Source organism: Crinia signifera, chromosome 4 (assembly GCF_055691185.1).
Source record: "Crinia signifera chromosome 4, ASM5569118v1, whole genome shotgun sequence".
In the NCBI taxonomy this organism is placed as follows: domain Eukaryota; kingdom Metazoa; phylum Chordata; class Amphibia; order Anura; family Myobatrachidae; genus Crinia; species Crinia signifera.
This window is the reverse complement of record NC_139220.1, coordinates 181,262,018-181,289,707: the sequence shown is the minus strand read 5'-3', so window position 1 is coordinate 181,289,707 and position 27,690 is coordinate 181,262,018. Positions and strand designations below refer to the sequence as shown.

Sequence of the window (27,690 nt, the reverse complement as noted above, 5' to 3'; positions counted from 1 at the left end):
ACTCTGAGTGGCGGCTACACAATACATAAATATCGGCCCTCTGAAAAGTATAATCATGTCTATGTACTCAGTACTTGGTTTGGGCCTCTTTTGCATGAATTACTGCCTCAATGAGGTGTGGCATGGATGCTATCAGCCTGTGGCACTGCTGAGGTGTTATGGAAGACCAGGATGCTTCAATTGCAGCCTTCAGCTCTTCTGAAGGCTGCATAGATTCTCTATTGGGTTCAGGTCAGGCAGGTTTGCTGGTGAATCCAGCACAGTAACCCCACAGTCATTGAACCAAGTTTTGATACTTTAGCCAGTGTGGGCAGGTGCCAATGCCTGCTGGAAAATGAAGTCAGCACCTCTATAAAACTTGTGTGCTGAAGGAAGCATGAAGTGCACTAAAATGTCCTGGTAGTCGGCTGAGTTGACTTTGGACTTAATAAAGCACAGTGGACTAATACCAGCAGATGACATGACTCCCCAAATAGTCTGTGGAAACTTCACACTGGACTTCAAGCATCTTGCATTGTGTGCCTCTTCCTTCTTCATCCAGACTCTGGGACCTTGGCTTCCTAATGAGATGCAAAAACTGCTCTCATCAGAAAAGAGGACTTTGGACCACTGAGCAACAAACCAGTTCTTTTATTCTTTAGCCTAGGTAAGATGATTCTCACTATGTTTTTTGTTCAGGACAGCTTGATAAGAGGAATACAACATTTGAAGCCCATGTTCAGGAACTCCCCCACACTTTTGAATGGCCTTTTCCTGTCAATCCTCTACAGGCTACATCCCTGCTACTTGGGCACCTTTTTCTTCCCCACTTTTCCCTTCCATTCCTTGTGTGAGGCTTTCCCTCCTTGTGGAGGTGTAAATGATGGTTCGCTACAGAACTTTCAGCACTTTCAGCCCACATATTGAACTTTTTCACAATATTCTAATTTTCGGAGATTTTGGATTTGCGGTTTTCATAACCTGTAAGCCTTAATTTAAAAAAAATTATAATAGAAGCTTGAAAAATGTCACTTTGCATGTAATAAGTCTATATAATATATTAGTTTCACCTTTTAATTTTAATTACTGAAATGACCTTTGCACAATATTCTAAATTGTCTAGTATCACCTGTATATGTGTCTGAGGACACTGAGTAAAGACAATAATTATTTTAAGTTTATGGAGCCAAGACAATAAAGAAGGAAATATTATGTTTAGAAGATACAGCACAGTTAATCTTTTAAGATACTAAGGGGGAAATTTACTAAGATGTGTATTCTACTTCACATGTGATGTTGCTATGGGCAACCAATCAGATCCTGTCTACTATCTTCTAGAGGGTGCTAAATAAATAAGTAGATTCTGATTGGTTGCCCATAGCAACATCACATGTGAAGTCCTATTCCCATTTTAGTAAATTTTCCCCTAAATGGTAATTTAAAACTAGAAATAATACTGCAGTATGGCTTGGAACAATTAATACCGGGGTATAATTTATATGGTTTTATAGTAGTATAGATAAGTAGGATAATTCTTTTACTGTCATTGTATTTGTTACCTTGGGAAAATGTAATTAAAGTACAAGTGCTTTTCTTTACAATAAGTGTCCCAGGAAAATGTATTGGTGAAAACAGGAGGATATATGAGTATTGTATTAGGGTAACCACTATACACTAACTACATATGTAAATTGCCAAATTTACTAGATTATTCTTTAAGAATTTAAAAGTAGGCCTAAGGTTAATCAATACTTAATAGTGGGTACTTTTTTGACAACTTTTAATTTAGTAGCCCAAAATCCCTTCAGTGGTCAAAAGGGGGGTTACAAAAAAATCTCACTCGCTCACTGCTTGCCTGTCTCAACTGAACGACAATATGTATGTGTGTGTGCACCATGTGACCATCACTGCATGCACGCACTTTTCCTTTTGGCTAAGATCAAGTGTAGTATCTGTTCTTATCAGTTGGGTCTGGAACGCCCCCTGGCAGAGAATAGAGAAAAGCTGTACCGTAGTATCCGGCTACTGGGCATGAGGTGATTAATCCACCTCATGTTCTGGGCAAGGGCTAGGGAAAGCTGAGTATCGATGCCCTGCCAGGGAGGGAATACCATTCTCTCCACTGGTAGGGAGGGGAGAAGCATCGGTGCTTTGAGATGGGGCTCTTGTTCAGGGGTCTTTGCCTCTGTGGGAGAGTCACTCGAAAAGCCCGGTCTAGTATCCACTCCCAGGAAGAAGGGAAAAGCTGGGACCGAGTAGATTGCTCTCTGGTCCGGGGGTAACATGTCGCCCCCGGCCAGGGAGACAGCGAAAAGCCCAGCCCAGTACTCAATCCCTGGGAGAGGTGAAACGTCGGGACTGAGTAGGTGGTTTCTTCTTCCTCAGGTGGTCCATTTGGGCCTCTGCGGGGGAGACTCACCGAAAAAGCCCGGTGGAGTATCCATTCCCATGCCGGGGGTCGGAAAGGGCCCACTGGCTGAGCGGAGAAACACTTGGTCGGACGCTGACTGGCTGGCTGCTTGGAGTCCGAGGCTGCACTGTGCCCCCGGGGAAACTCGGGGGTGCCGAACATGCACGGGTGATCCCAAAATCACCATGCACTAGTAGGCACTAGCACTGCGCACTTTCCCTCTAGGTATGCGCTTCACGTCCTTACCTCGTCCTTTTGGATGGGGTAGGACAATTTTTTCACACCCCCACCCTGGCCTTCTGGCTAGGGTCCTTTATTATTTATTTCTCTTCCCCCTCTCACGTTTGTCACTTTTCACGTTCCTTGTATTTTTTTGTAGTTTGTCACGTTTTTTTGGGTTGTGTGGTCGACCCTTTTGGGCCTTCCATTTCCCCAATGTGCCGAAGCTCTCGCCTTTTGGGGAGAGCTTCGGTCCCCCCGAGGACGACCCCGAGCCGCAAGGCGGAGGGAAGTCCACTGCGGGTCTCTCCAAACCATGGGGTGCGGAGGACCCACCGTCCTAACCCTTTCGGGGGTTGAGGAATGAGGGTCTCTCTAAGCTTCGGCGAAGAGGACCCACCGTTCCCTATCTTCCCCTCTTCGGCCTTATGGTTGAGAGGGGTTAGGGGAAAAACGGGGCCCTGTCTCCTAGGAGACGGACCCATTCGATCGCACGGCCTCCTTTGCACGGGCTCCTGAGTTTTTTCAAACTCAATTGTACATACTCAGTCACTTAGCATTCACTGCAGTGGCGATGCAGCAGTAGTAATGATGGTAATTGGTGAGGTCATGCAGTAAAACTTTTGTTTCAAATTATCGTTTTTACTATTTGCAATAAATTTGGGGTGCACGTGTTTAGGCACAGCACTGGTGGTGGGGAGCACACCTCGGGCTCCTGAGTTTTTTCAAACTCATCTGTTCTTATCAGTAGGTATGGACTGGCCTCTGGCAGAGAATAGAGAAAGGCTGGACTGATTAGCTGCTCTGATGGGCGGAGGGTGTGGGACCCCTCTTTTTTGCCTGGGAGTGGTGAAAAGTCTGGCTGAGTACCTTCACCTCTGCCTTTGGTAGGAGGTGTTGTTTCCGTAAATCCACTGGTAAGAGGGGGGGAGAAACACTGGGCCTAGTAGTTTGACTCTCTTGACGGGGTTCGTAGCCCCCGAAGGATGAGACAGCGAAAGGCTCAGTCTAGTATCCATTCCCAGGGAGCGGAGAAAAGCTGAGACCGAGTAGATTGGTCCAGGTTGGGTAGGGCCCCAGCCTGGGCACAGCGAAAAGCTCAGCCTAGTATCTTAACCCTGGGAGCGGAGAAACACTGGGACCGAGTAGATTGCTCTTCCGAGGGGGGTGCAGCCCCTAAGGGAGTCTTTCGAAAAGCCCAGTGGAGTACCCATTCCCATGCCAGGGGCTGGAAAATGCCCTACGATGGGAACAGAGAAACCTTGGTCGGACGCTGATCGGTCGGTTGCTTGGAGTCCGAGGATGCACTGTGCCCCTGGGGAAACTCGGGGGTGCCGAACATGCACGGGTGATCCCAAAATCACCATGCACTAGTATGGCACTTGCACTGCGCACTTCCCTTCAGGTAGCGCTTCACGTCCTTACCCCGTCCTTTTGGATGGGGTAGGACAATTTTTCACACCCCCACCCTGGCCTTCTGGCTAGGGTCCTTTATTATTTATTTCTCTTCCCCTCTCACGTTCGTCACTTTTCACGTTCCTTGTTTTTTGTAGTTTTTTTGGGTTGTGTGGTCGACCCTTTTGGGCCTTCCATTTCCCCAATGTGCCGAAGCTCTCGCCTTTTGGGGAGAGCTTCGGTCCCCCCGAGGACGACCCCGAGCCGCAAGGCGGAGGGAAGTCCACTGCGGGTCTCTCCAAACCATGGGGTGCGGAGGACCCACCGTCCTAACCCTTTCGGGGGTTGAGGAATGAGGGTCTCTCTAAGCTTCGGCAAAGAGGACCCACCGTTCCCTATTTTCCCCTCTTCGGCCTTATGATTGAGAGGGGTTAGGGGAAAAACGGGGCCCTGTCTCCTAGGAGACGGACCCATTCGATCGCACGGCCTCCTTTGCACGTGTTTAGGCACAGCACTGGTGGTGGGGAGCACACCTCGGGCTCCTGAGTTTTTTCAAACTCACTTGTACATACTCAGTCACTTAGCATTCACTGCAGTGGCGATGCAGCAGTAGTAATGATGGTAATTGGTGAGGTCATGCAGTAAAACTTTTGTTTCAAATTATCGTTTTTACTATTTGCAATAAATTTGGGGTGCGTTTTGGACCATCAAGATGGAAATGGTAATTTTTAGGGCACTGTTATCAATGTATAATAACATTTTAACATTATTATAAGCCTACCCAAAGTCCCCCCCCCCCCCCCCCCAAAATTAAAAATATTGAATTCTGAAAAGGAATTTTCTAAACCTTTGGTCTCTAAGGGCAACTTTTCTCTGCATCTGTGAAGCTTAAATTTCATATACTCACTTTTGGGAACAAGAAGACAAGTCTAATACTGGGTGCTCAGACGCTGCCTGGCATTAGACTGCAAATGCGCAGTCTGATCCTGAAATTCCGGGATTGGATACTCCCGGTATAGAATTTCTGTACATTTGGATTGGCCACCCTAAAAATTACCTAGACAATGGTGAAAAGTGAAAACCTCATCACAATCAGGTCAGTGGTTTTGGAGTTCACCTTCACCTTAATCAGTCTAAATGGGCCAAGTGGTTTCTATCTGCAATGCCCATACCCAATATAGATTCACTTACACAATTTCACAAAGCAGCTTGGCGGCATCACACAGCTTACACCAGTGCCAACACAACCCAATCATATATGTCCTAAAAAAAAAGAAGCATAAAGTAATTTTTAGATACAAAACACATAAGAACCTCAGATAGCATAAATTCAAGTACATAAACATGGGACCCCCTGAATTAGCAAAACTGGGCAAAGAAAAAGGGATGACCATCGGTAGGTGAAACCATCGATGGTAATCAAGTGCGCATAGTTGGTTTCAGTTGATGGACACTTCCACTTTAACAATCGATGATGACCATCGATGGCGACCGTACCGACAGCCATCCCTAGTGGTTCGGACTCTCCTCCTGCTCCTGATGTTGCTTCCCATCATCACGTCCCCCCGGTGCCGCTGACGTTTGGTTGGGCGTGTCACTAGTGTCAGCTGACACTGACGTCTCATCAATAGGTGGAAAAGAGCGCAAGTACGCATGCGCTGGGATATTCTCAGCTGCTGCCGCTACCTCTCAGCGTTGTGCTGGTCATGGTTGTCCGGGTAACTGTGTTCCGCAGCTGGGGCTGACTTACCGCGCTGCGGGCTGTGTGCTGGCGGGATGTTGCAGGTGAGGTAACATCAGTGGGCGCTGCACCAGGAGGGCAAGAGGCAGTGGTCGCAGTACGGTGGGTGCACTCGGGAAAGATGTAGGCGCTGTTTTGGGTCCGGTATTTATACACACAGGAGGGGTCAGCGTTTTTCCCCCAGCTGTAGCTGGAAGTGTCCACACAGGCCGGCCTGGCAGGCGGAGGGTTACACGTGCTGTTGGTTGATAAGTTGGCGCTGCTAGTGACTGCGAAACAATAGTTCTGTTTCTTCTTGCCAGACCCCTTTCTCTATGGTCTGGCCGGCCGGTTATCACCTTCTAGTATAGATAAGTGCACGGGAAATACAAGCACATTAACATAGGGGCCAGTACAGCGTCGGAGCTGGGCCATGTAGCTGCCCAAGGCCCTATGATTCTAGGGTCCTGTGAGCAGTGGTGGGTGGTGATTACAGAAGAATGGTAGTGTCTAGATCCCATGCAGTTTAGGTAATTTTCCCATCATGCCCTGGGTCCACGTATACCTGGAGGGGGAATATAAATCTGTGGCGAGCGAAGCGAGCCACCGTGCCCGAAGCGTGCGAGCGCAGCGAGCCCGCGAGGGTACAATGCTGCAAAAATAAAACAAAATAAACGACACCTACATGAATTACACATAAATTTAAAAACCTTGTGAGGGCATCTAACAACTTCCGCCCTCACTGAACGTCACTTCCTGTAAGCTATACTGCATGGGAACTAGTCTCTACCGATTACAGAATCTGAGCAGCCAGGCAGCATTACCTGGCCTGCCTCCCAGCCTGCAGCCATACAGTGCGTGGCTACCAGCATGTTGATTGGTGGATCTTATCACTAATCAGTGCTGACAGCTGTTGCTTTTATGGTAGTTCCTAAACCCTTGTGGACTATAACATTATGGCAGCATGTGAAGGACCACAATAGGGTAATGTTAGGACTCTTTTTATAATATAAATTTGTTCCTGTGAGTGCGTATGTAGGGTATCCGTGTGTTGTTTTGCCAAAGGTCTATAAAGATGGCCCTTGATGGAAGTAAAATGATTGTGTGTTACTCAATATCCCTGTCATTCTGTATACATATAATTTTCATCAGCATGTCATTGCACCTGCCCTATGCTAGGTATGGTTCCAGAGCCCTGCGTATGTTTATTTTGGCCTCCCTGAGATATAGACCTGATCTCCACCCAAACCCCACCTCTGATTGGCCCTGTGAAAAATAGAGCATGTCTGATCATCAATGGTTGATAAGTTGGTGCTGCCAGTGACTGCGATACAATAATTGTTTCTTCTTGCCAGACCCCGTTCTCCATGATCTATGGTCTGGTCGGCCATCGCCCTCTAGTATAGATAACTGCACAGGAAATGCAAGCACGTTAATATAGGGGCCAGTACAGAGTTGAAGCTGGCCCATCTCAATAGCTGCCCATATAGCATTGAGGTTATCTGCATATGTTACTATCAAAGTTTAACCCACCAATGGCCATCCCTGCTCTGTTCATAAATGTAGATGCAATAGCGCTAGGTGCTATATTCTTGTAGCTAGGTGCACTCACTTTTTGAACATGCACAGTGAATTTATGCAGGATTCTCTACAAATGCTAACAAGTTGTACATGTACAATCAGCACTGCAATTCCAAACTCTGGGTAAACGCCTATAGATATATTTGCAGATCTAGCTCTAGATGGATCTGGCAGCATGTTGTGCATACATGCTGTCAAAACTGGACAGGCGCATTTGCATGCCCCTGCCCAGTTGTGGATCTTTTAAAATGTGTCAATGAGTAATGAATACACTTGTGCACCTGTTGTTGGGGGACCTGGAAAACGTGAACTCTGTGGGATCCTGAGGCCTGTGTTTGAGAACTCCTGGTCTGTTTGAAAACTCCTGGTCTATCGGACTGATTCCTTAAGGATGGCAACATACCCCCATTTCCAGAAATGCTGCCCGCTCCTGCCCCTGTCCCGTGCTGCGATTGCAGGACCTGTTCTGCACAGTGCACAACCATTGGAAAACAGTGAAGCAATTTAAAGGGCTCTCTATAGACTACTAGGGGACAATTCTATTGTTCTCAAAGTGGCTGTAAAGGTGCCCATACACGTTACAATTATTGTATACAATATCGCATCTCTGTTTTGTGATGTGATCTAGTACAAAAAGTATGTGCAGCACATACTTTATTTTTTAATCATATAGATTTATTGAAAAGATTGGAGTAAAATACAAGATCGGGTACAAAAATCTCAAAAGCAGTGAATGAACACGTGGGTTACAGGGATTAGTGTAACGAATTAACAGGCTAATATGACCCAAAGGAGATTAATACATATCTTAATATGAAAACAAAGGGAAAGAAAAAAAAAAAGGGGGGGGGGTAAAGAAAAATGGGGGAGGGAGAAAGGAATGGGGGATGAGATTTCGTGAGTGAGACATGCGGGGAGAGGAAAAGGGGAGTATAAAGAGTTGCATGAGCCGTGAATATGGTTAGAAGGCTGGGTTGTGCGGGTTTAAAATAACAATAAGAGAGGCAAGGTAAAATCAGGAAGATGGAGATCTATAAATAGAAAGCGGGTATACTGAAAGGTCTAAGCAAGTCCAGGGAGAGGCAGGTTTCTTGAAGAGTACCATGGTTGCCATACTCTATGAAACTTCACCACTGTGTCATTTTGGAGGCTAGTAATATATTCCATTTTGGAGATGAACCAAATTCCATTTAGTAATTCTTGATAGGATGGGGGAAGGGGGGGGGGGGGTAGCTTTTTTCCAGGCCTTAGCTACCTGAAGTTTAGCAGCACAGGTGATATGAAGAATCAATTTGTTGGAAAGGGTGAGTAACTGGTCGACTGGGGCACACAGGAGCATTGTGGCTGGAGGTAGAGGGGTGCAATCTGGTAGTGCTGAGTGTGACAGATTGGACCATGTCCCAAAATGGCCTAATATGTGGACAGGACCACCATATATGAAAGAAAGATCCTTCATGGCTCAGCACATACTTTTTGTACTAGATCTCATCTCATTGCAAAACAGAGATGCGATATTGTATACAATAATTGTAATGTGTATGGGCACCTTTACTATTGGACACCTTCACATTGCAATTAAAGAGTTTCTTCATTCAGACGCACATGTCACGGAAGAACACCTTCCAGCTTTCCTGAGGTGGGGGAAATGTGCAAACACTCAGTGGTTTGGGCAACCTAATGGCTGTTTGGGTTCCTTAACCTGTAGTTTAAATGGAGTTAGCAGCTATACGTGGTCTATTTAGGGGCAAAACGTGCAATATATTTTATGGACGCCCAGAACAATCAAATTGCTCCGCATGACTAAAGGTGCCCACAGACGCTACAATTGTACTGTGCTATGCGTTTTTTACTGTACAATGGTTCTATACAATTTTTCTTCCAGCTTGCTATGAGATGTGCACTTGGATGCATGTGATGAACCCATATTTGTAATGTTAAATTTCAGATGTAGTCTAAAAAGTACGTGCAGCACGTACTTTTTTAGACATACAATATCGGGCTCCATGAAACATAAACACCATCCAATAATTGTACATAAGATGCAATTTGTGCTTAAAAAGTACAAAACGCATTCGATAATTGATGCGTCTGTGGGCACCTTTTATAAAGCATTTCAGTTCACCCCCCTTAGAGATTTACTATTTGGGTACCAGGCATCTGGTGTGAACTGGTAGCACATTAGTAAATGTTGGTTGTGGTATCGCTCGCAATGTCTAGTCAGATAGTAAATCGGTCAACACCAAAGTATAGACATAGACAAAAGTTCAGACACATGTCAACAGGGAAAATCAATGTGTACAACGAACAGCGTATCAGTGTACCTCGTTGCCTCTCATTGTTCACTGCGCTAGCCATGCTTTTGGCACGATGCCTTGTTATGCTTGGCGCACTATTCTATTCTCCCTATATGCCCACTGGGATGGAAAGTACAAGTCCATATAAAAACAGTCGGTTGTTGGGATATTGAGTGCGTTGACATGTCTAACTCTGGTTCATGTCTTACTAATGCATGTCCATGGGCTCCCATACCATATGCGACTTCTCCCCTCTGAGAAGTCCCATCCAATCCCACTTGAACCGCGGGAGGGAGTCTGACCTGGAGATCTTTATGTGCTCCGATCGCCGATCAGATGTGCATGGGACCATGCATCGGATCTAGGGATGGCCATCGATGGTAAAAATGCAACTGGCCATCGATACTATTCAATGGATGACCTTCGATGTTTTACATATGGATGGTCATTCATTTTCTTTGGTCTGTGGGCCAATCAAAATCATGGGGCGGGGCTATGCTCAGTGTCCCGGCACCTTGGCCATCGATGGCAAAACTATTTGACATTGGCCATAAACCATTGATTATTTCTAATGGATGGCTGATTACCATCCCTAATTGGATCAGATGTCACACACATGCTATTTGGATTGATTTCACTAGATTTCTCGGCCCGATCCAGCAGAATCAGTTGAAATTAGGCCCAAATCACATAGTGTATGGGGACCTTAACTTTTAGTGTCGACCCACTGACTGGGTAAGCATTGTCTGTCAGCAATCTGGAACCCATAAATGTTGATGTACCATCTGATTTGAATAAGTAATCAAGTATTTATGCTAGCTTTAGACGGTCCCATTAATGTTGCATGCCATCTTAAGGTGGGCATACATCAAGCCGATTTTGGCCGATTGCTATCAATCAGCCCGATAAATCGGTTCTTTGTGACATGGGGTCGGGTCCGATGCGCGGTCCTGTGCGTATCGGACCCGGCCCCAGGGGCCGGACCGGCGGGACAAACGACGTGATCAGTTGGGGCGGTGAGGAGCAGTGGGGGCGGGCGGCTGGGGAGGAAGCAGTGGGGCAGCAGCGCGTTACCAGATCAGTGCGGGCGGCGGTGACCATCAGTCTCACTCTCCACTGTCCGTCTCCAGCGCTGTAGCGGGCAGCAGCCGCAGCTATTTGAACTTTAAAATATGTCAAATGACTCTCCGGCTTTTGATTGGCTGAGAGAGAGCACTCTCAGCCAATCAGCGGCCGCGGAGGGAGGCCGCTGATTGGCTGAGAGTGCTCTCTCAGCCAATCATTAGCCGGGCAGTCATTTGACATATTTTAAAGATCTAATAGCCACGGCTGCTGCCCGCTACAGCGCTGGAGTCTGGACACGGATAGTGGAGAGTGAGACTGATGGTCATCGCCGCCCGCCCCAGCACTGACCTGGTAACGCGCTGCTGCCCCACTGCTTCCTCCCCCACTGCTCCTCACCGCCCTGCAGCTCCCTGATATTTTTTTTACATGTGATAAATCGCATGCGATTTATCACATGTAAAAATGGCACATCAAAGTCCTCATCGTATGTGAGCCTCCCGGGGAGCTGCCAGGCGGCTCGGAGGAGAATAGGGTCCGACTTGTCCTTAGGACAAGTCGGCTCTATGTATGGGGGCCTTTATCCTTATGTGTGTGCATGTATAAGGAAAAAAAAAATCACTTTCACAATTGTTGCGCAGTCAAATTCTTAACATAGTGCAAACAACTTTCCCAATATGCCCCTTCTAACACACTCCAATATTAAGTTGGCAAATTTCACATTTGTATTGGTCTTACACATGCGATCCTACGCACTTGTGTATTGCTCACATCCTTTCCTCCCAAGTACGCGTTTTGCAGACCGTTCAATTTATTAAATACAAAAAACATATCTGACATTGAAGTCTGAATTTGGCTGAAGACCAGCATGACCAATTTTGTAATGATTATACTTAAATCTACGCTTTTATTATGCACAGTTGCTGCATTTTTTTTAGCATACTGTAAATCATAGAGATAAACAGTGATGCTACAAAAGCCAGGCACACACTGGAACAATATTGGCCTAATGTAATTTTGGGCTATTTTGGAATGACCTTGGAATGACCTATCGGCCTCCTTGTACAGTGTGCACAAAAAATTTGCAGGGGCCCACAGTCGCTGGTGACATCTCTAGCTTTGTTGTGCTGCACATCATACCAAACGATAAAGCTAGTAACATGGGTAACATTCATGGGTAATGAAGGATAGAGCGATCTCTTACTCTGACCTTCATGGCATTCCTCAATGTGTACCCAGGCACTGATATGTCTGCCTGACTGGTGACATGTTACTCCAGTGTATACCCAGCCTTTTTTTATGTATAATCTGTTTTTATTGAAAATTAATAGAAATAGCAATCTGAAATAAGTTATGTCTAAAGCATTGGAACAGACCAGAAGTCTCGATGCAGTGAGACATGGCAATTCAAATATAGAGGGGGGGAAATTGTTCATATCATATCAAAACTTAGATTCTAATATGTTTAATATAATTAACTCAAAATTTCAGAAAAATAAAATAGATCATATTGCAAACAATGAAGACCGTATAAGCAGAGAAAAAGAAAAGCTTAAATAATAGGAAGAAGCATAGAGAAGAGGGAAGAAAATAACTTGCCTTTCCTGAAGGAAGCGGAGAGATTAATAAAAACAGCCAAATTAACCTTATGTGTGTATTTCAATTAGTCATCTAGATGGTATAATCTGGTATGGTCACTCATGCTGCATTACATAGGTGCTGAAGGCAGGAATACTTGTATGTGGTGAGTAGTGTGGAAGCGTAATTCAGTAACCAAAAGGCAGGATCCATAGGAATGGGATAGAGCTGTGGTTCCCAACCCTGGTCCTCAAGTACCCCCAACAGTGCACGTTTTCTAGGTCACCCGGCAGGTGCACTCATTATTCAAGCACATTTTAAAAGATCCACAGGTGGAGCTAATTATGTCACCTGCGATTCTGTGTGGAGACCTGGAAAACGTGCACTGTTGGGGGTACTTGAGGACCAGGGTTGGGAACCACTGGAATAGAGTATGTCCCGGGAAACCTTTTTTTACATCAACCCAGAAGGCTTTAATAAGTGGACATTCCCACCATATGTGTATTAGTCACAGTGGCGTTTTGGCATCTCCAGCAGTTTGCAGAGACTGCAGAGTACATGGTATGTAGGAGAGACGGATGTCTGTACCAATGTATAATGATTTTATGTTGGGTTTCCCTAACTTAAATGTAAATGGAGCTCTTGTGAGCCTTGAGAAATGGATTCCCAGTCTTTATCGGAAAGAGTTGGTCCTAAATCTCATTCCCAGGCCCGGGTAAATGTTAAGGGAGTTTCAGAATTCTGAAGCAGTTTGTACAGTATAGATCCGTGGTCGCCAACCCGTCTCTACTAGTTGCTTGCGGTGGCGATAAATCCCTCCATCTTTTGCCACCCCCTGTGCCTCCATCCGCTGATGCTTATCCATCCTGAGGGGAGGAGAGCATATTGTGCGTCTCTCCTTCCCCTCATGTCACTGTGACTGGGCTGTCAGCTAATCAGTGCTCCTGGGCTGACAGCCAATCAGGAGCCGGACTGCGAGCTTTGATTGGATGGTGGCCCAGTCACAGTGACAGTCAGGGGAAGGAGAGATGCGAGATGTGCCATACTCTCCTACCCTCAGGGAAGCAGCGGTGACAGCGGACTCCAAGGACACCAGACTCTCCTCTCCCTGGCAGCAGCAACAACGAGTGGTGCTGCTACTGGGGCAATTATGGCACTATTGGGGGCATGTGTATCTGGCACTGCACTATTGGGAGCATATGTGTATCACACCCCCATTTTCATTGGCTGCACCCCATGTGGCTACAGCTCTTAGAGACCATGCCCCCATAGCGGGGGAAAAATGGGGGATGTGGCCTCACAGGAGTGCCACGTTAGTAGGTTATCCCCCTTCTCCTCTGCCTCCAGTGTTGGGAGGTATGTATGCGACATATTGGACATTGCAGTGTGTGGCTTGTGTCTGGGGCATTGCAGTGTGTAGCATAATGTGTCAGGGGAATTACAGTGTGTGGCATATTGTGTAAAGGGCATTTTTTGGTTGTTTATGCAGATTTTTTTAATTTATTTTAGTAGCTCTTCAGGCGGCTTATTTTGTCGCAAGTAGCTCACGGCCCAAAAAGGTTGGAGACCACTGGTATAGATATTGTGTGGGCATGGTCACATGTAGCAACACAAAGCCACAAATAAATGATGGTAGCTCTCGAGATAGTGGTTGGAAGTCTGGCACCAGTATTTAAGGGTCTGACTTGGAGAAACTTCCAGAAATCTTTTGGCAGGATATTCCACTGAGCTTGAAGAGCAGAAAATTGCTTAACTATATACTCAGCCCTTAAGTGACCTAAATGCATCTAATCTTACATTTTTTTTTTTTTTTTTTTATTAAAAAGTATATAAAGGAGTTCTAAAAAAGTATATAAAGGAGTTTATCCAGTGTATAAAAATAATATACTTGTATTTTCAGCCTAACAGAGTGGAGTCTCTCCTACAACTGCCCTGTCCCCAGGGGGCATTATGATTTGGCCCCCTGTTATATCATTCTTTTTAACAATCTATTTTCCTGTCTTTAGGGTGATTCCATATTTGTAAATACTGAGGCTGAAGGAATGATGAAACAAATTCTTCTCCATAACACTGCAAGCATGCACTTATGCTGTGTACCCACTGTGTGATTTGCACTATTCATTTTGACTATACAGTCAAAATCGATAAGTTAGTGCAAATAGCACTGGTATGCTGCACCCGATCAAGATTCGCCCCGATGCGCAGCCCCGCGGCATCTGAACCGTACCTCCCTGCCAGCCGATGCTGGGTTCCAGCAGCTGCCAATACCGGATCGGCTCATGTGTGCATACATTTAGAGCTTTGGCCAGGTGTCTGTGAAGGATCAATAAGAAGCTAATTAAAGATTGGCAGCCTTGGTTCCTGGCATTCATTTTCCCCATGTGCTGAAAACAGTTCTCATTAGGCAGTAACTTTTGGGAGCTTTTACCTTTCAGTTCAAGTGGTAAACTTCTAATCTCCAGGAAATACAGTAAGATGACTTAGGGGTTTATTCTAGTTCATTCTTTCTGACAAAATCCTTCTTAGATGGACAAAACCATGTGCACTGCAGGGGGGCAGATGTAACATGTGCAGAGAGAATTAGATTTGGGTGAGTTATTTTGTTTCTGTGCAGGGAAAATACTGACTGCATGATTTTACACTTCAATATAGATCTCACTTTGAAGAAAAACCCCACCCAAATCTAATTCTCTCTGCACAAGTTACATCTGCCCCACCCGCAGTGCACATGGTTTTGTCCATCTAAGAAGGATTTTGTCAGAAAGAATGGACTAGAATAACCCCCTTAATTAGGATTTAGAATATAAGCACTCATGAGCAGGGCCCTCTTCCCTCATGTGCTTTTCTTCTACTTAAACCACCTTCGATGGCACCAACTTTTGTGCCATGCTGATACTTATCTCGGTGTTGTTGTCTGCTGATGCAGAGATAGATAGATATATATATCTATCAACTGTAAGTCACTGTTTTCTGTGTTGCCTATCTGTTTACGTGCTTTGTAATTTGGTGCTGCAGACCCCTTGGGGCACCGTATAAATTAAGAACAATAATTCTATTTTATCCACGCCTGTTCTATATCATTAAATGTTCACCAAAACAGTACTTGAACGAAAGCATATACATGATCATGTCCATGCAGTTTCAGTGTAATGTTTCTTTGAGGGAAATTGGAATTTGTAGTATAAACAGAAAGCAGTTTGCGTTATGAATGTGGTGGTTGTAAATGGACAGAACTTTATATCAATTGACCCATGGTGTATATGTGGATCCCTGTAGATCTCGATGTATCTCAAACCTCAGGATCATTGTACAGTTGATCTTGCTCTGTAGTTAGTCTAGAACTTTTTGGTAAATTATAGAAAAAAACGAGAGGGAGGTACACTATTTCCGCATCTGAACACACCTTCCGATGGAAGCATTCCTAGGCTCCTCTTCAGCCTACTACAGTGTGACATTGAATGTTCTTTGTGTTTCTCCAGACGGCACATTACCATGAAGTAAACATTCCAAGGATTATTGCTAAACAAGTAGTGAAACATTGGTGTTTCCTCCGCAAGTGGGTGTACTGTATGAACGAGCCTCTTTCAGTACCATGTTCTGAAGGCATCTGCTTCCCTGCCATCAGGTGTATGCTTTAATACACAAACACTAGGGTTAATGATTGAAGAACATACTCCTTTTATAATGGAGGACTATACCACCAGGACCTATGGAACTGGTGGCCCGGACAACAGACCTTTGTTTGGGGAGAACTCTGCAAGGGTAAGTACTTACGAGAAGTATTGTAGATTACTATAGCAAGCTTACAATCTATAGATAAATATGCAGTAATACACAAGAGCACGTGTTATCTGTTGCATAATGGTCCTCCGGATTGAAAAGTGTAGGGCAGTATGATGTGGTCACACAGCAGTGTTGACAAGGGGTCAGTCAGGAGGATATGAAAGTGAAGATCACAAAAAAAATCATGTGGTAAAGTTTTTCTTTGCGCATATTGCCCAAAGAACAAAGCTACCACAATATTGACAAAGGGCTCTTTGAGCCTTATCACCGACAGGGAGAGTGATACAGACATGGAAATGATTTGAAGTGAACAGTAAAGCGAATGGGAGAAAAAAGACTATTCATACATTATACGTGTAGACCAAATGTCTTGTACATGGAACACTTAATAATTGTGTAACTGGGGTATGATATGTAAACAAATTGGCATATTCCTCTTTAGAATGTTTGACTAAAGTTTATCAAATCTATTTTGAAATGACCCATTTTTGTATTATGGGTATTTAAATGGTTAAAATGTCTTCAAACCATAAAGTCAAAGCGCTGGTTCTTAGCAGGGGATGTGATATGAACTCTGTTACTGCAGCTTAAAATGAAATAAAAATAATCTTTAAGTCTAATGTAAACTATTTGCAATATTGACTACTAGCATTTAGAAAATAGCCTACAGTTAACACATATTTATTTAAATGTATAGGTGTGAAATGATCTAATTTGAATAATTTTCATATAGGTAAATAGTACTAACGGCATTCTATAAAGTCAGTGAACTATTTCAAGAGTCTCATATGTTACAAGATTATGCTTCAAGCCTGATATTTAAAATAGGCAGCATGTATTCTAGGAGCCCTCATTCAGCAGAATGATAAAACCCAAACCTTTAACACAAGTACTAAGGTGGCATGTAGTCATAATTTACGCTCAAAATGGCAACAACCAAGGGTGACCGGATCATAATAAAATAAGTCGCTGAAAGCCAACCTGTGGCACAGATGCCCAGGATTGGAGCAGCTTAATAGGCTATTACACTTTTAAAAACAACATCTAGAACCAGCCCAGAACCTCACAACCTAGAATGGCATTGGAAATTGGGCAAAAAACAAACTGCGGTTTCCCCATATTTTTATTCCAATAGCAAAATATTAGGGGGAACCAGCTAGGGGTATCATTATGCATCCCATAACCAGCCCCAAACTGGTCATCTCAGGGTTGCTATTTCTTAGAAAATTAGTTTCCCCTTTCACAGTGAACAACCTGCCCTTGGATTTCAGTGCTATTCCCAGCAGTGGGTACTTAACAAATAAATAATTCAAGTTTTAATAATATTTGTTATTTTGCGGGCAGCTTACAAGTCCCGTTAAGCCTGGACATTATGGGCATGGTAGAACCTGTAGTTTGCCTGAAAATATTATATTAAAATAACTTCACTTTCACACACTATGTATTGCATTGCTTTGTTAAAAAGACCATGTACCATGCTCACTCCAGCTATGTTCTCCATATCTGCTTTTAGGACAGAATCATTAACCTCATTGTTGGTGGGTTGACAACCCTGCTGGTCCTGGTAAGTATATAGGAGTCTTTACAAATGTTAATGGTTAAAACAATATTTTATTTGTAAACCATATTCAGCAGATATATTGATACTTCTGTTTCATGCTGTTTAATTCTATTTCTATGATGATGTGCATCGCTATGATAGTAGTGACCTTAACCGGAGAGGAAAAAGGACCCCTTTGTGTGGCACTGATGCTTTCAGTCCAGTTTATAGAGAACCACTACCATACTGTATCATATGAATTGTCCTTACTATTGAAATAATAGTTCACAACAAATGGAACTGCTTAAAGACTTTGAACAAAATATATGGATGAAAGTCATACTGTATACACAGTAGCACTGTGAAATCTCTACCCATTTTTAAAACGGCATAGTAAAAGTACTAAAATTATTAAATACAAATGATGAACTCCTCTTAAACCTTACTACAACTCTTCTTCTTGGTTTCTGTTGACCACTTGTAAATTCCAAGAGGCACTCAAGGGCGTTTAAGGCTAATCTTGTAACAATCAAGTGCAATACAGTCAATGACATTACTGGCATTTGTTTATGCATAGCTGGCATTGTGTGAGTACTAGATCCTGCTATCTGGCATATGCTACCGATGTATGATCTAGGATAGTGTAGTATAGAAAAGTGGCTTAATTTGACTTGTAGCAATGGCAAAAAAACCAAAACAAATCCGTGGGGTGCCAGGCGGCAGACAGGTTTGCTTCACTCCATCAAGTCTCATGAACTGATTATGAATTCCATGATAATGGTGGCCAATTCTTTGATGCTTGCACAAAAGGATATACTTTGGAGTCAATCTCCTCAACACCAGTTGTTGGACTCTGCTGATATGCAATCCTAAAAGGAACAATCCACTTTTGGACTAACTTTTGCAGTAAATATACCTCCACTCCCTTATCATAAGGAGACTTTCTTTTCCAGAAATCAGGCGGCATACTAGGAATGGACCCTACTGTAGGCAGTTATATATTTGAGGTGCTGGTGCAACTATTTAATTTTTAATTTGTATGTGCACTATATGTATTAACGGTGTTAAATTTTAATATTGTCTAGTGCTACTATTTTTGTGTAACAAAAGGATATACCTAGGAATGCATGTACTGTCTTAGCTGAAAGTATTTTTATGAAATTCAAGTTTTCTAAACTTTATATATTCTTTACGAACACACAGGTAACATTTATCAGTGCTTTCGTCTTCCCTCAACCACCTCCGAAACCAGTGAATGTCTTTTTTGCTGTCTGCATTTTCTTGTGCTCAATAACCGGTCTCATACTGGTAAGTACAAAATATTTAAATCACATATTGGTTATAAAGGCAATATACATTTTGATTTTGCACAGTGTGCTCTGCAGATTTTAGTTCCAGGAACACTTTGCCTGCAGCATTCAGTTCATAACATCCGTGCCTGTTGTGGAGTTAAGAAATGACACCCGACGCTATGTGCAGAGTGAAGGTGCATACACACTGTGCGATTTTGAGCTTCCAATTTTGACACTGGAGTCAAAATTGGAAGAAGAGTCTGTACAAATAGCATAGTGTGCATACAGCTGATGCACACCTCCCATAGGATCAGCGTTGCAAGAAAAAATTACTGTGCAGGCAAGCCATGTTTGACTATATTGTATACAATCTAGTGTAGTCAAAAATCTGCCATAGACAAAGGGGGTTATTTTGATTGTACCTTCCCGAGTGAATCAGAATAACCCCCATTGTCTCAAGCAAATAAAGTCAATATTGTATGGTTCCGGGCTCTGGGGAGGGAACATGCATAGCCAAAATCATCCATAGCCAAAATTGCACCATGTTGTATGTACCTTAAGGGATTGTACGCACGCATGGTTGTTGGAAAACAGCAGCTATAGTTTTATCTACTCACCGATGGACCCACCTCCTGTGCCAGGGATCAGGTTCCAGACTGTGTAGTAAATGTATTTTATACTGTACAGGACTAGTGTGTTTTTTTGCAGATATTGTAGTACATTTTCATGCTGTGTTAGCCATATTCATGACTGGCCATGCCACCAAACATGGGCCCCTACCACTGCATTCCCCCGGGGACCCTTCACACCCCAGCCCGTCGCTGAATAACAGCGTTTTGCCATGTGTAAATGCTTTAGACAACATTGATACAAACATTGCACCAAGAGAGTGCATCTACAGGTTAACTCAAATTATTTTTTTGGACTACCCGTATTACATTGTCTAAAGGGAGTTAATGCATATTTAAGGCTTTACAGTAATATGTGCAAAGCCTACTAGAACATGCACAAAGTTCCAGAATATTTTTTTGTAATGTTTGTATAGAACTTGTGTCTGTATTACAATGTGCAAAATAAAATCATGAAATGCACATGTAGCTATGTGTTTCTTTCTGGGATTAAGTTTGCATAAGGAGGGTTTATACATATTAGAGTCCAACATATCACCAAGTTAAATGTGTAGTTTATGTTTCAAAATAAATCTACAAATTGTCCTGGAATAAGAGCTAGTAAGTGTCATGCACATAAGGTTCCCACACTGCTCCAGGCAGGTTATGATTGTCATCACCTAGAACAGCCGCCTTTCCTTGGGTGAGATGCCATTGGGATGGAATGCGGAGACAAGGAGACAGTATGGGACTACGCTTGCACAGGGAATAGGCTAAGGTACATGCAGTAAAAGTTAAACAAGCAAACATGGCTCTGGGCAAGGGCTGGGTGCTGGCTGGAAAGTACCATGCTGAATAGGCGCTAACCAGAAGGCAGCAAGGATTTGGCAGAGTATCGACACCAATACAGACAACTTGGATTGGAGCTGGCAAAAAATACCACTGAAATAGCAGCAGTAAGGCAGGTATTTTCTGAAGGCTAAGCTCTCCCTGCTATTTACCAAGATCAGTGAACCAATCGCAAGCCTCACAGGCAAGCCCCTATAGTTAATTGCAAGGCAAACAGAACTCTTTACAATGCGTATCAACAGATGGGACCATTAGCATAATGCCGTGTCCTGGGCCTCTCCAAGAGAGCAATCCGCAGAGGTGGCTCCTAAAACGGACAGTCACAAACCTATTCCCAGAATAATCTAAAGCTGTGTACATACGGAGCAATATGATCGCTGGCAATATATTGCTCAGTGTCCCGTTTTTCGATGATGAAAATGTCACACTGCCAGGAGAAGAGGCAGGGGAAGTCGGTGGTTGGAGGAGCATGCTCCTTCGACCAGTGACCCATTGGGGGGCTGAAAATGGGAGCGCGCACATGGCGATTTATTGCCGGTGCACACTCCAATCGCTGGCAATATGGTTGTTCAGCGACCATATTGCCAGCGGGTTTTTTTTGTCCATGGACTCATTGCCAAATTTGCAGTATTTTGATTTTAATTAAGATATAGTTTCCCAAACTCCACCATTATAGTTCAGCTTTTAAGAATTTCAATGTTTCAGTACAGATTGTTGAATCAGATTTGACTGGGTTACTACTTAAATTGCCAGTCATCAAGCATGGATATCTTTAACTCATGGACTGTAATGGTGGAGTCTGGCACATTCAGAATGTAGCTTGTTTTTACTTACAATTTCCCTTTCTTACAGATTTTTTGGTACCGGCAAGGGGACCTGGAACCCAAGTTCAGGAATCTGATCTATTACATTTTATTTTCTGTTGTCATGTTATGTATATGTGCCAACTTATACTTTCATGATGTGGGGAAATGATGCATGGAGAAAACCATAAGCTGCACTGAGAAGCATATTGTACTGTAATGCAACAGGAAGACAGCAACGCATTGTGGAACAAACACAGAAGTTTTATTTTGTTGTTTATTTTAGGAAGGGGAGAGCTACTGCCATAAGAGACTGTTTTTCTTTTAAACCATTGTTGCACTTAAAGATCACTGGCACTTTTCTGTCACTGTATGATTTGTGGATTTTTTTTTCTTTTTCAAAACTGACACTCAGAACGCACAAAGAGTACACACTTTGTTAAATATTCTTTATTTTCTTTAAATATAATACAGTTTTCTTTTTTACTATGCAACAGATGCCAGTAAGTACTATATTTCACATGACCAAAATTGTATTACTAGGCTGTAACATTTTGATTTTGTGAGTTTAAATAAATAAATTTACATGCCTGCCTGGCTTTTTTTTTTTTTTTTTTTTTTTTTTTTAAGGTTAAACTTTGTGTGTGTGTTACTTCCCTATATAGCTGACTGCACAAACATTCATTATGTTGGGGATGGTTAAAACAATCTGCAACGACAACCTGGAACACCTCTTCTCAAAAAGCTATAAAGTGTAGGCCTACATAACGCCCAATGCCATAAATATATACATAGCACCGTTAACATAATATTGGCTTTTTTTTTTTTTTGTGTAGCTTCATATTAAGGTCTGCACTCTTATAATGGTTTATCATGTGATAGACAAAAAAATATTTTGTATTCAATCATTGTAGTGTATTGCTCTTCGGGGATGCTAAATACTGGTTTTCAAAGCTGACCTTGCCCAAAGGATTTAAAATGGCAAAAGGAATGAATGCTGATTCAGGTGCTCAACATCTAGTTGTATTGTCCGCTTTGACAACCCACTGTGTGTATAATATTCGACTTTTTCTTTTTTTATGAAATTTGATGCCCCCACTGCATATTTAACTAGGTGGATATATATATTAGTTTTTATAATAGTCTGAATACCTTTTTTGTAAAAATTTATATTTTAAAAAATAATCCTTCCAAGTCTTGTCATTGTAAGTACAGTTGTGAGGATATTTGAGTCTGAAGCAGTGCTGCCAAATGAAGCTGGAACCACAAGTCTGTATCATTAGCTAGTTGTGCAGATTTTGCATTATTTAAAAAAAAAAAAAAAAAAAACTGATTTGCTGACAAACAGTTTGTTATAACAATTAGAATATAGGGTGGAATGTGTGCAGCATGGTTACACAGAAGGCTAGGAATGCATGTATGTTTAGTTAACATTTCATAAATCCTCAGCATCTTTTAAGTCATCAGAGTCTGGTCCTTCTATCGATGAGTCAATATGGTGGGATCTATCCCTGTGGTGCTGTAAAATGGGATCTAGAAAAGTAAATAAGTTAATCAAGGTCTGTATTGTAATTAAGCTGTAAAACAGGATTATTTTTCTTAAATCCTTTTTTTTTTTTTTTTTTTTTGGAGAACATTAGATCAGGCATGTCCAACCTGTGGCCCTCCAGCTGTTGTGAAACTCCACCATCCCAGCATGCCTTGCCATAGTTTTAGCATACCCTAATAGCAAAACTGTGGCAAGGCATGATAGGACTTGTAGTTTCACAACAGCCGGGACCTTGTGCTGATCCACCTGTTATTCAGCAGGCGGTATTCAATGTCCCGCCTACCGAACAATGAAAAGGGGATGTGTCCATAAACAGCTGTGGAAAGTCTGGCGAGATGACTAGTGGTATATGGAGTCTAGATGTATGAGGACACATTTATTTCTGTTTCGTCCATCCTGGTGACACAGCTAACCTTGGGATGTAGGAGGGTCCGCAGGAGCAAAGGCACCTATGCTGACTTCTTTGGAAGCAGGCTCCTCCCTTCTGCATCCCAGGATACTCCAGTTAGTTTTAGGTGCCCACAGGAGTGGGTGCTGTGCTGACAGGCTGCAGCCGTATTTCCTTTGTTTATTTTTTACTGGATTAGAGTAGCTAGGTGTTTATTTTATTAACTAGTTAGTGCAGGTTTTTCCAGTGAGTTACTTTCCCACACACCAGGGGTGGCCAAACCTGTCCTCTAGATCTACCAAAGGTGCATGTTTTCCAGGCAACCTGTGGATCTATAGTAGGAATGAATGCAGCATGTTTGAAAATGTGACAGTTAGTATTGACTGCAGCTGTGCAGCAGCTAGGTGATGTGGACCGTTAGTAAATCTTGAAGACCGGTTTGGCCACCCCTGCCACACACTAAGAGCGCAGCAGAGGCTGACAGAGACGTGTCCTTTCCGCTCTCTGTGTGCAGAGGGAAGCTGTCTGCTCCCTCTGCACAGCGCTTAACCTCTATGCAAAAGAGGTTTTGGCTCTGGGGGTGTCCTGAACCGGCTCCCTGAGTAGAGGGGAATTGTGGGGGATGGACCCCCCCACGATAGCGGCCGCCATCTTGGAGAGCTTATAGACTGAAATCCCTTGGGGATGTGAGGTCTATTACAGGAGTCTAGCGCTGCTGGACGCTTCCAAGTGGTCATATAAAGAAGGGGAGGCACTGGAAGTGAGGAAAAACACCAGTGGGAGCTGCTAAAGGGGGAAAGGCCCCAAGAGGCTGTACTTCGCCGCTGGTTTCTCCCTGCTCTGTGTGTTGACGCCCTTTTCTCTCCAGGCTGCGGAACTGAAGCAGGGTTTTTCATACACAGCACAGAGGATAAAGTTTCTCCTGGGCAGCGCTTCCCCCACTGATCGCAGAGGATCACTGGCAGCAAAGTAGACCAATAAGTACACTGTTACATAGCTCTGTGCCTGACATTGTGCACTGTGTCTTTTGTCATGACTTAAGGGTGTAATGCTGCTGCCTTAGGGGAGGGAGTGCCGGCCATGCTAGTTAACTGCAAGTCCTGTGGGGTTAAGTGATCAGGGGGATTTGTGCCCCTCATGTGAGTCTGTGCCCAGCGGTGCGCAGGCCCAGGGGTCTGAGCAATCTGAACCTGCATGGGCAGCTATGTTGGGGAGGTACATGAATGCCTTGGTGAAGGCTTTAAACAGGCAAAGAGAGGACTTAGTGAAGTCTCCTGGCCATTTATCATCCTCCCAGACTTTGGTGGGCTCTATTACCCCATCGCAAGGGGACCCAGCATTGTTGCAGTTCATGCAAGATACACAGGGTGTTCATAAGATGAATGTTTTTATTGAACAATTTACCAAGAATAAAGGTTCCTCCCCATTGTGTGTTTAAGAAAGTTTGCAGAGATTCTGTGACTTTTCCCTTGGATGAGGGCATGGTATCCTTGCTTGGGGCAGCATGGAAAACTCCTGACAAGAAATTACCTATGTCAAAGCGATATGCTATTATGTACTCTATGCCTGAGGGACATGTTAAATGATGGGAAAAAATTCCCTTAGTAGATGCACCTGTGGCTAGGCTATCCAAGGCCACAGCATTACAAGTGCAGAGTAATGCAGCCTTTAAAGGTCCAGAGCACAAAAAAGTGGAAGGATGCCTAAAGGCGGTATTTGAGGGTGTGGGCTTCACTCTTCGTCTCATTATTACTTCTGCTTGGGTATCCAAGGCGATGATTAAGTGGGCTGAGGCCTTAGGAAGTCAGCTCCAGCCTGATTCAAAGGCTTTCACACTGGCAGAAAAGCTTAGGTGTGCAGCAGAATATATTTGTGAGGCTGGGAAGCGGACAGTGAATCTAAAAAGTCTCTTGAAGCTTTGGCTTTTAAAGGAGAGCTGCTTTTTGGGTCAGAGCTTGAAACTAATATAAAGCAGGCCACGGGAGGAAAAAGTACCTTTCTTCCCACTACATCTAACAGAGGACAGGTGGGAAGAAGGAAGAGTGGAGGAGGAAAATTCCCAGCCAGTAAAGGAAGGGCCCCAGATCCCGTTTCATGTTAAACCTTTCCAAGTCTCATTTAATACCCACACAGAGACTTCAGCTTCTGGGGGTGATTTTGGACACTCACCTACATCGGGTATTTCTTCCAGAATCCAAAGCAGTGGACATCAGTCAGCTGGTGCTACAGATCTTGCAGTCCCCAAGCCCAACAGTTTGGCAGGGAGTGAAACTGCTCGGCAAGATGGTGGCAACCTTCGAGACGCTACAGTTTGCAAGGTTTCACTCGAGTGTTTTTCAGTGGAACATTCGCTCATGTTGGTCAGGTAATGCAAAGGCCATGAAACAGGAACAATTGTTGCTGTCTCACGAGACAAGGGAGTTCCTGATCTGGTGGATGGATCTGGAGATACTGCAGCTGGGGCGTTCCATCCACTCGTGGAATTGGCTGGTTATCACAACTGATTCCAGTCTCATAGTGTGTACACACGGTCCGATTTCCTTTCCGATGTTGACGATATAGCCAGGATCAGAATCGGATGCAGATCGCAAGGGTTTTAACCCTTACGATCACGATCCGCGTTCACGTATCGGAAGTCAGAAAGTCTTAGCTGCCTTGTCTATATAGTGCAGATCTGCACTATATAGTCAAGATTGGATGCAAATCTGATGTGCCTTAAGATCCTATCTGATCGGATTGTGGATAGGATCTTAAGGCACATCTGACTGTGTGTACACACCATCAGGGGCTGGGAGGCAGTAGCCCTTTATCTAAGGTTGCAGGGTCTGTGGTCCAGAGAAGAATCCAGGCTGCCGATCAACATATTGGAGCTCCTGAGAAGATCTCCTGTATGTGTACAGTCGGACAATTCCACGGCTGTGGCTTACTTGAATCATCAAGGCAGGACTCGCAGCAAAATGGCAATGCAGAAAGTCTTGCAGATTTTCAGGTGGGCAGAGGTCAATATTCCAGCCCTATCGGCTGTATTCATTCTGGGGATCCGGAATGTAGAAGCGGATTTCCTCAACAGGGCAGATCTGCTGAAGGGAGAATGGGCACTTCATCAGGAAGTCTTTCAGGAGATTGTGGATCACTGGGGACTCCCAGAGGTGGATTTGATGGCATCCAGGAACAACTGTCAGGTTCCCAGGTTTTGCTCTCTAACCAGGGACCCGACCGCTTGGGCAGTGGATGCCATGATGGTTCCATGGCATTTCAACCTGGTCTATGTGTTCCCCCCCCCCCCCGTTCCCAATGATTACGCGGGTACTGAAGAGAGTGAGGTCTCAAAAGGTACAAGCTATTCTGATTGCACTGGACTGGCCCAGGAGGTCCTGGTATTCTGACGTACTGAAGTTGTCGATGGACTCTTGGCGTCTACCTCTTCGGCCGGATTTGCTAAGACAAGGACCATTTCTACACCTGGACCTTGCTAGTCTCAATTTGATGGCCTGGCTTATGAAACCTCCCATAAAGAAGAAGGGGTTTTCGGATGCAGTTATCCAGACTATGTTAAGGGCTCGCAAGCCTGTGTCAGCGGCAAATTACCATTGGGTCTGGAAGATTTATATCAGGTGGTGTGAACGTCAAAGGGTACACACTTCTAGGTTCAAGGTGTCTAGACTGTTGGAGTTTCTTCAGGATGGATTTTCGGCCGGGCTGGGCCAGTAGTCCTGGCCCAGCCAGAGAGGTGCAGCTCTCTGCGTTATCTATTTTCTTTCAGAAAAGAGTAGCCCTGTTACCTGAGGTTTAGATTTTTTTTACAGGGCGTAACAAGGCTGACACCCCCGTATAGGCAGCCTGTGACGCCTTGGGATTTGTCCTTGGTGTTGTCAGTTTTACAAAACCTTTTGAACCGTTAAGGTCGGGTGACCTTAAATTTGTTTCGTGGAAACTTGCCTTTTTGTTAGCCATTGCCTTCAGCTAGGCGTGTTTCGAAGTTGGGAGCTTTGTCCTGCAAGGCTCCGTTTTTGATTTTTCATGAAGATAGGGCTGTGCTTCGAACAGTACCTAAGATTCTACCCAAGGTAGTATCCTCTTTTCATTTGAACCAGGAGATTGTGCTCCCGGTGTTTTCCCCGCCTGAAGGGGCTAGAAATAGTGACAAATTAAGAAAATTGGACGTTGTCCGCGCCTTGCGGATATACGTGGAAAGTGTAAAGAACATCCGCAAAACTGATTTGTTTTTGGTGCTGTATGATGTGCATAAGATAGGGTGGCCTGCTTCTAAGCAGACCATTGCCAGATGGTTAAGGTCTTGCTTACACCAAGATAGGTAGACCTGTTCCTTCACAGATTAATGCTCATACCACCAGGTCAGTTGCTTCCTCTTGGGATGTGCGTCATGGGGCTACAGTGGAGCAGTTGTGCAGGGCTGCCACTTGGTCCTCTGTTCATACCGTTACCAAATTTTACAGATTTCATGAGTTCGCATCGGAAGGATGCCTCATTTTGGCAAGCAATGATGAAAACTGTAAGCCTGAGCGTACCCTCCCAAAGGACCAGCTCATGAACATCCCAAGGTTAGCTGCGTCACCAGGATGGACGAAAGAGAAAAGGGGATTTTTGTAAGAATTTACCGTTCGAACCCCTTTCTCTGA

General features: G+C 44.0%; 3 protein-coding genes across 5 annotated transcripts in view; 1 reads left to right on the top strand and 2 right to left on the bottom strand.

The window, feature by feature from the left end:
* DCLRE1C (DNA cross-link repair 1C) overlaps positions 1-5,243 on the bottom strand; it is a 38,886-nt gene extending 33,643 nt beyond the window's left edge. The window contains exon 1 of the mRNA XM_083183095.1: positions 5,195-5,243. The gene's annotated coding sequence lies outside the window, so the exon portion shown is untranslated. The remainder of the gene's footprint in view (positions 1-5,194) is intronic.
* A 354-nt stretch (positions 5,244-5,597) lies between these two features.
* On the top strand, positions 5,598-21,704 carry TMEM243 (transmembrane protein 243). The gene is made up of 5 exons (XM_083183098.1): positions 5,598-5,788; positions 15,718-16,000; positions 17,535-17,585; positions 18,765-18,869; positions 21,163-21,704. Exons 2-5 carry the CDS (start codon positions 15,896-15,898, stop codon positions 21,283-21,285), a joined length of 384 nt encoding a protein of 127 aa, XP_083039224.1. The 5' UTR covers positions 5,598-5,788; positions 15,718-15,895; the 3' UTR covers positions 21,286-21,704.
* A 769-nt stretch (positions 21,705-22,473) lies between these two features.
* Positions 22,474-27,690, bottom strand: part of DMTF1 (cyclin D binding myb like transcription factor 1) — a 56,193-nt gene continuing 50,976 nt past the window's right edge. For all 3 annotated transcript variants that reach the window (XM_083183091.1, XM_083183092.1, XM_083183093.1), the window contains one exon: positions 22,474-22,646. In XM_083183091.1, coding sequence (XP_083039217.1) covers positions 22,549-22,646 — 98 coding nt within the window. In that variant the 3' untranslated portion in view covers positions 22,474-22,548. The remainder of the gene's footprint in view (positions 22,647-27,690) is intronic.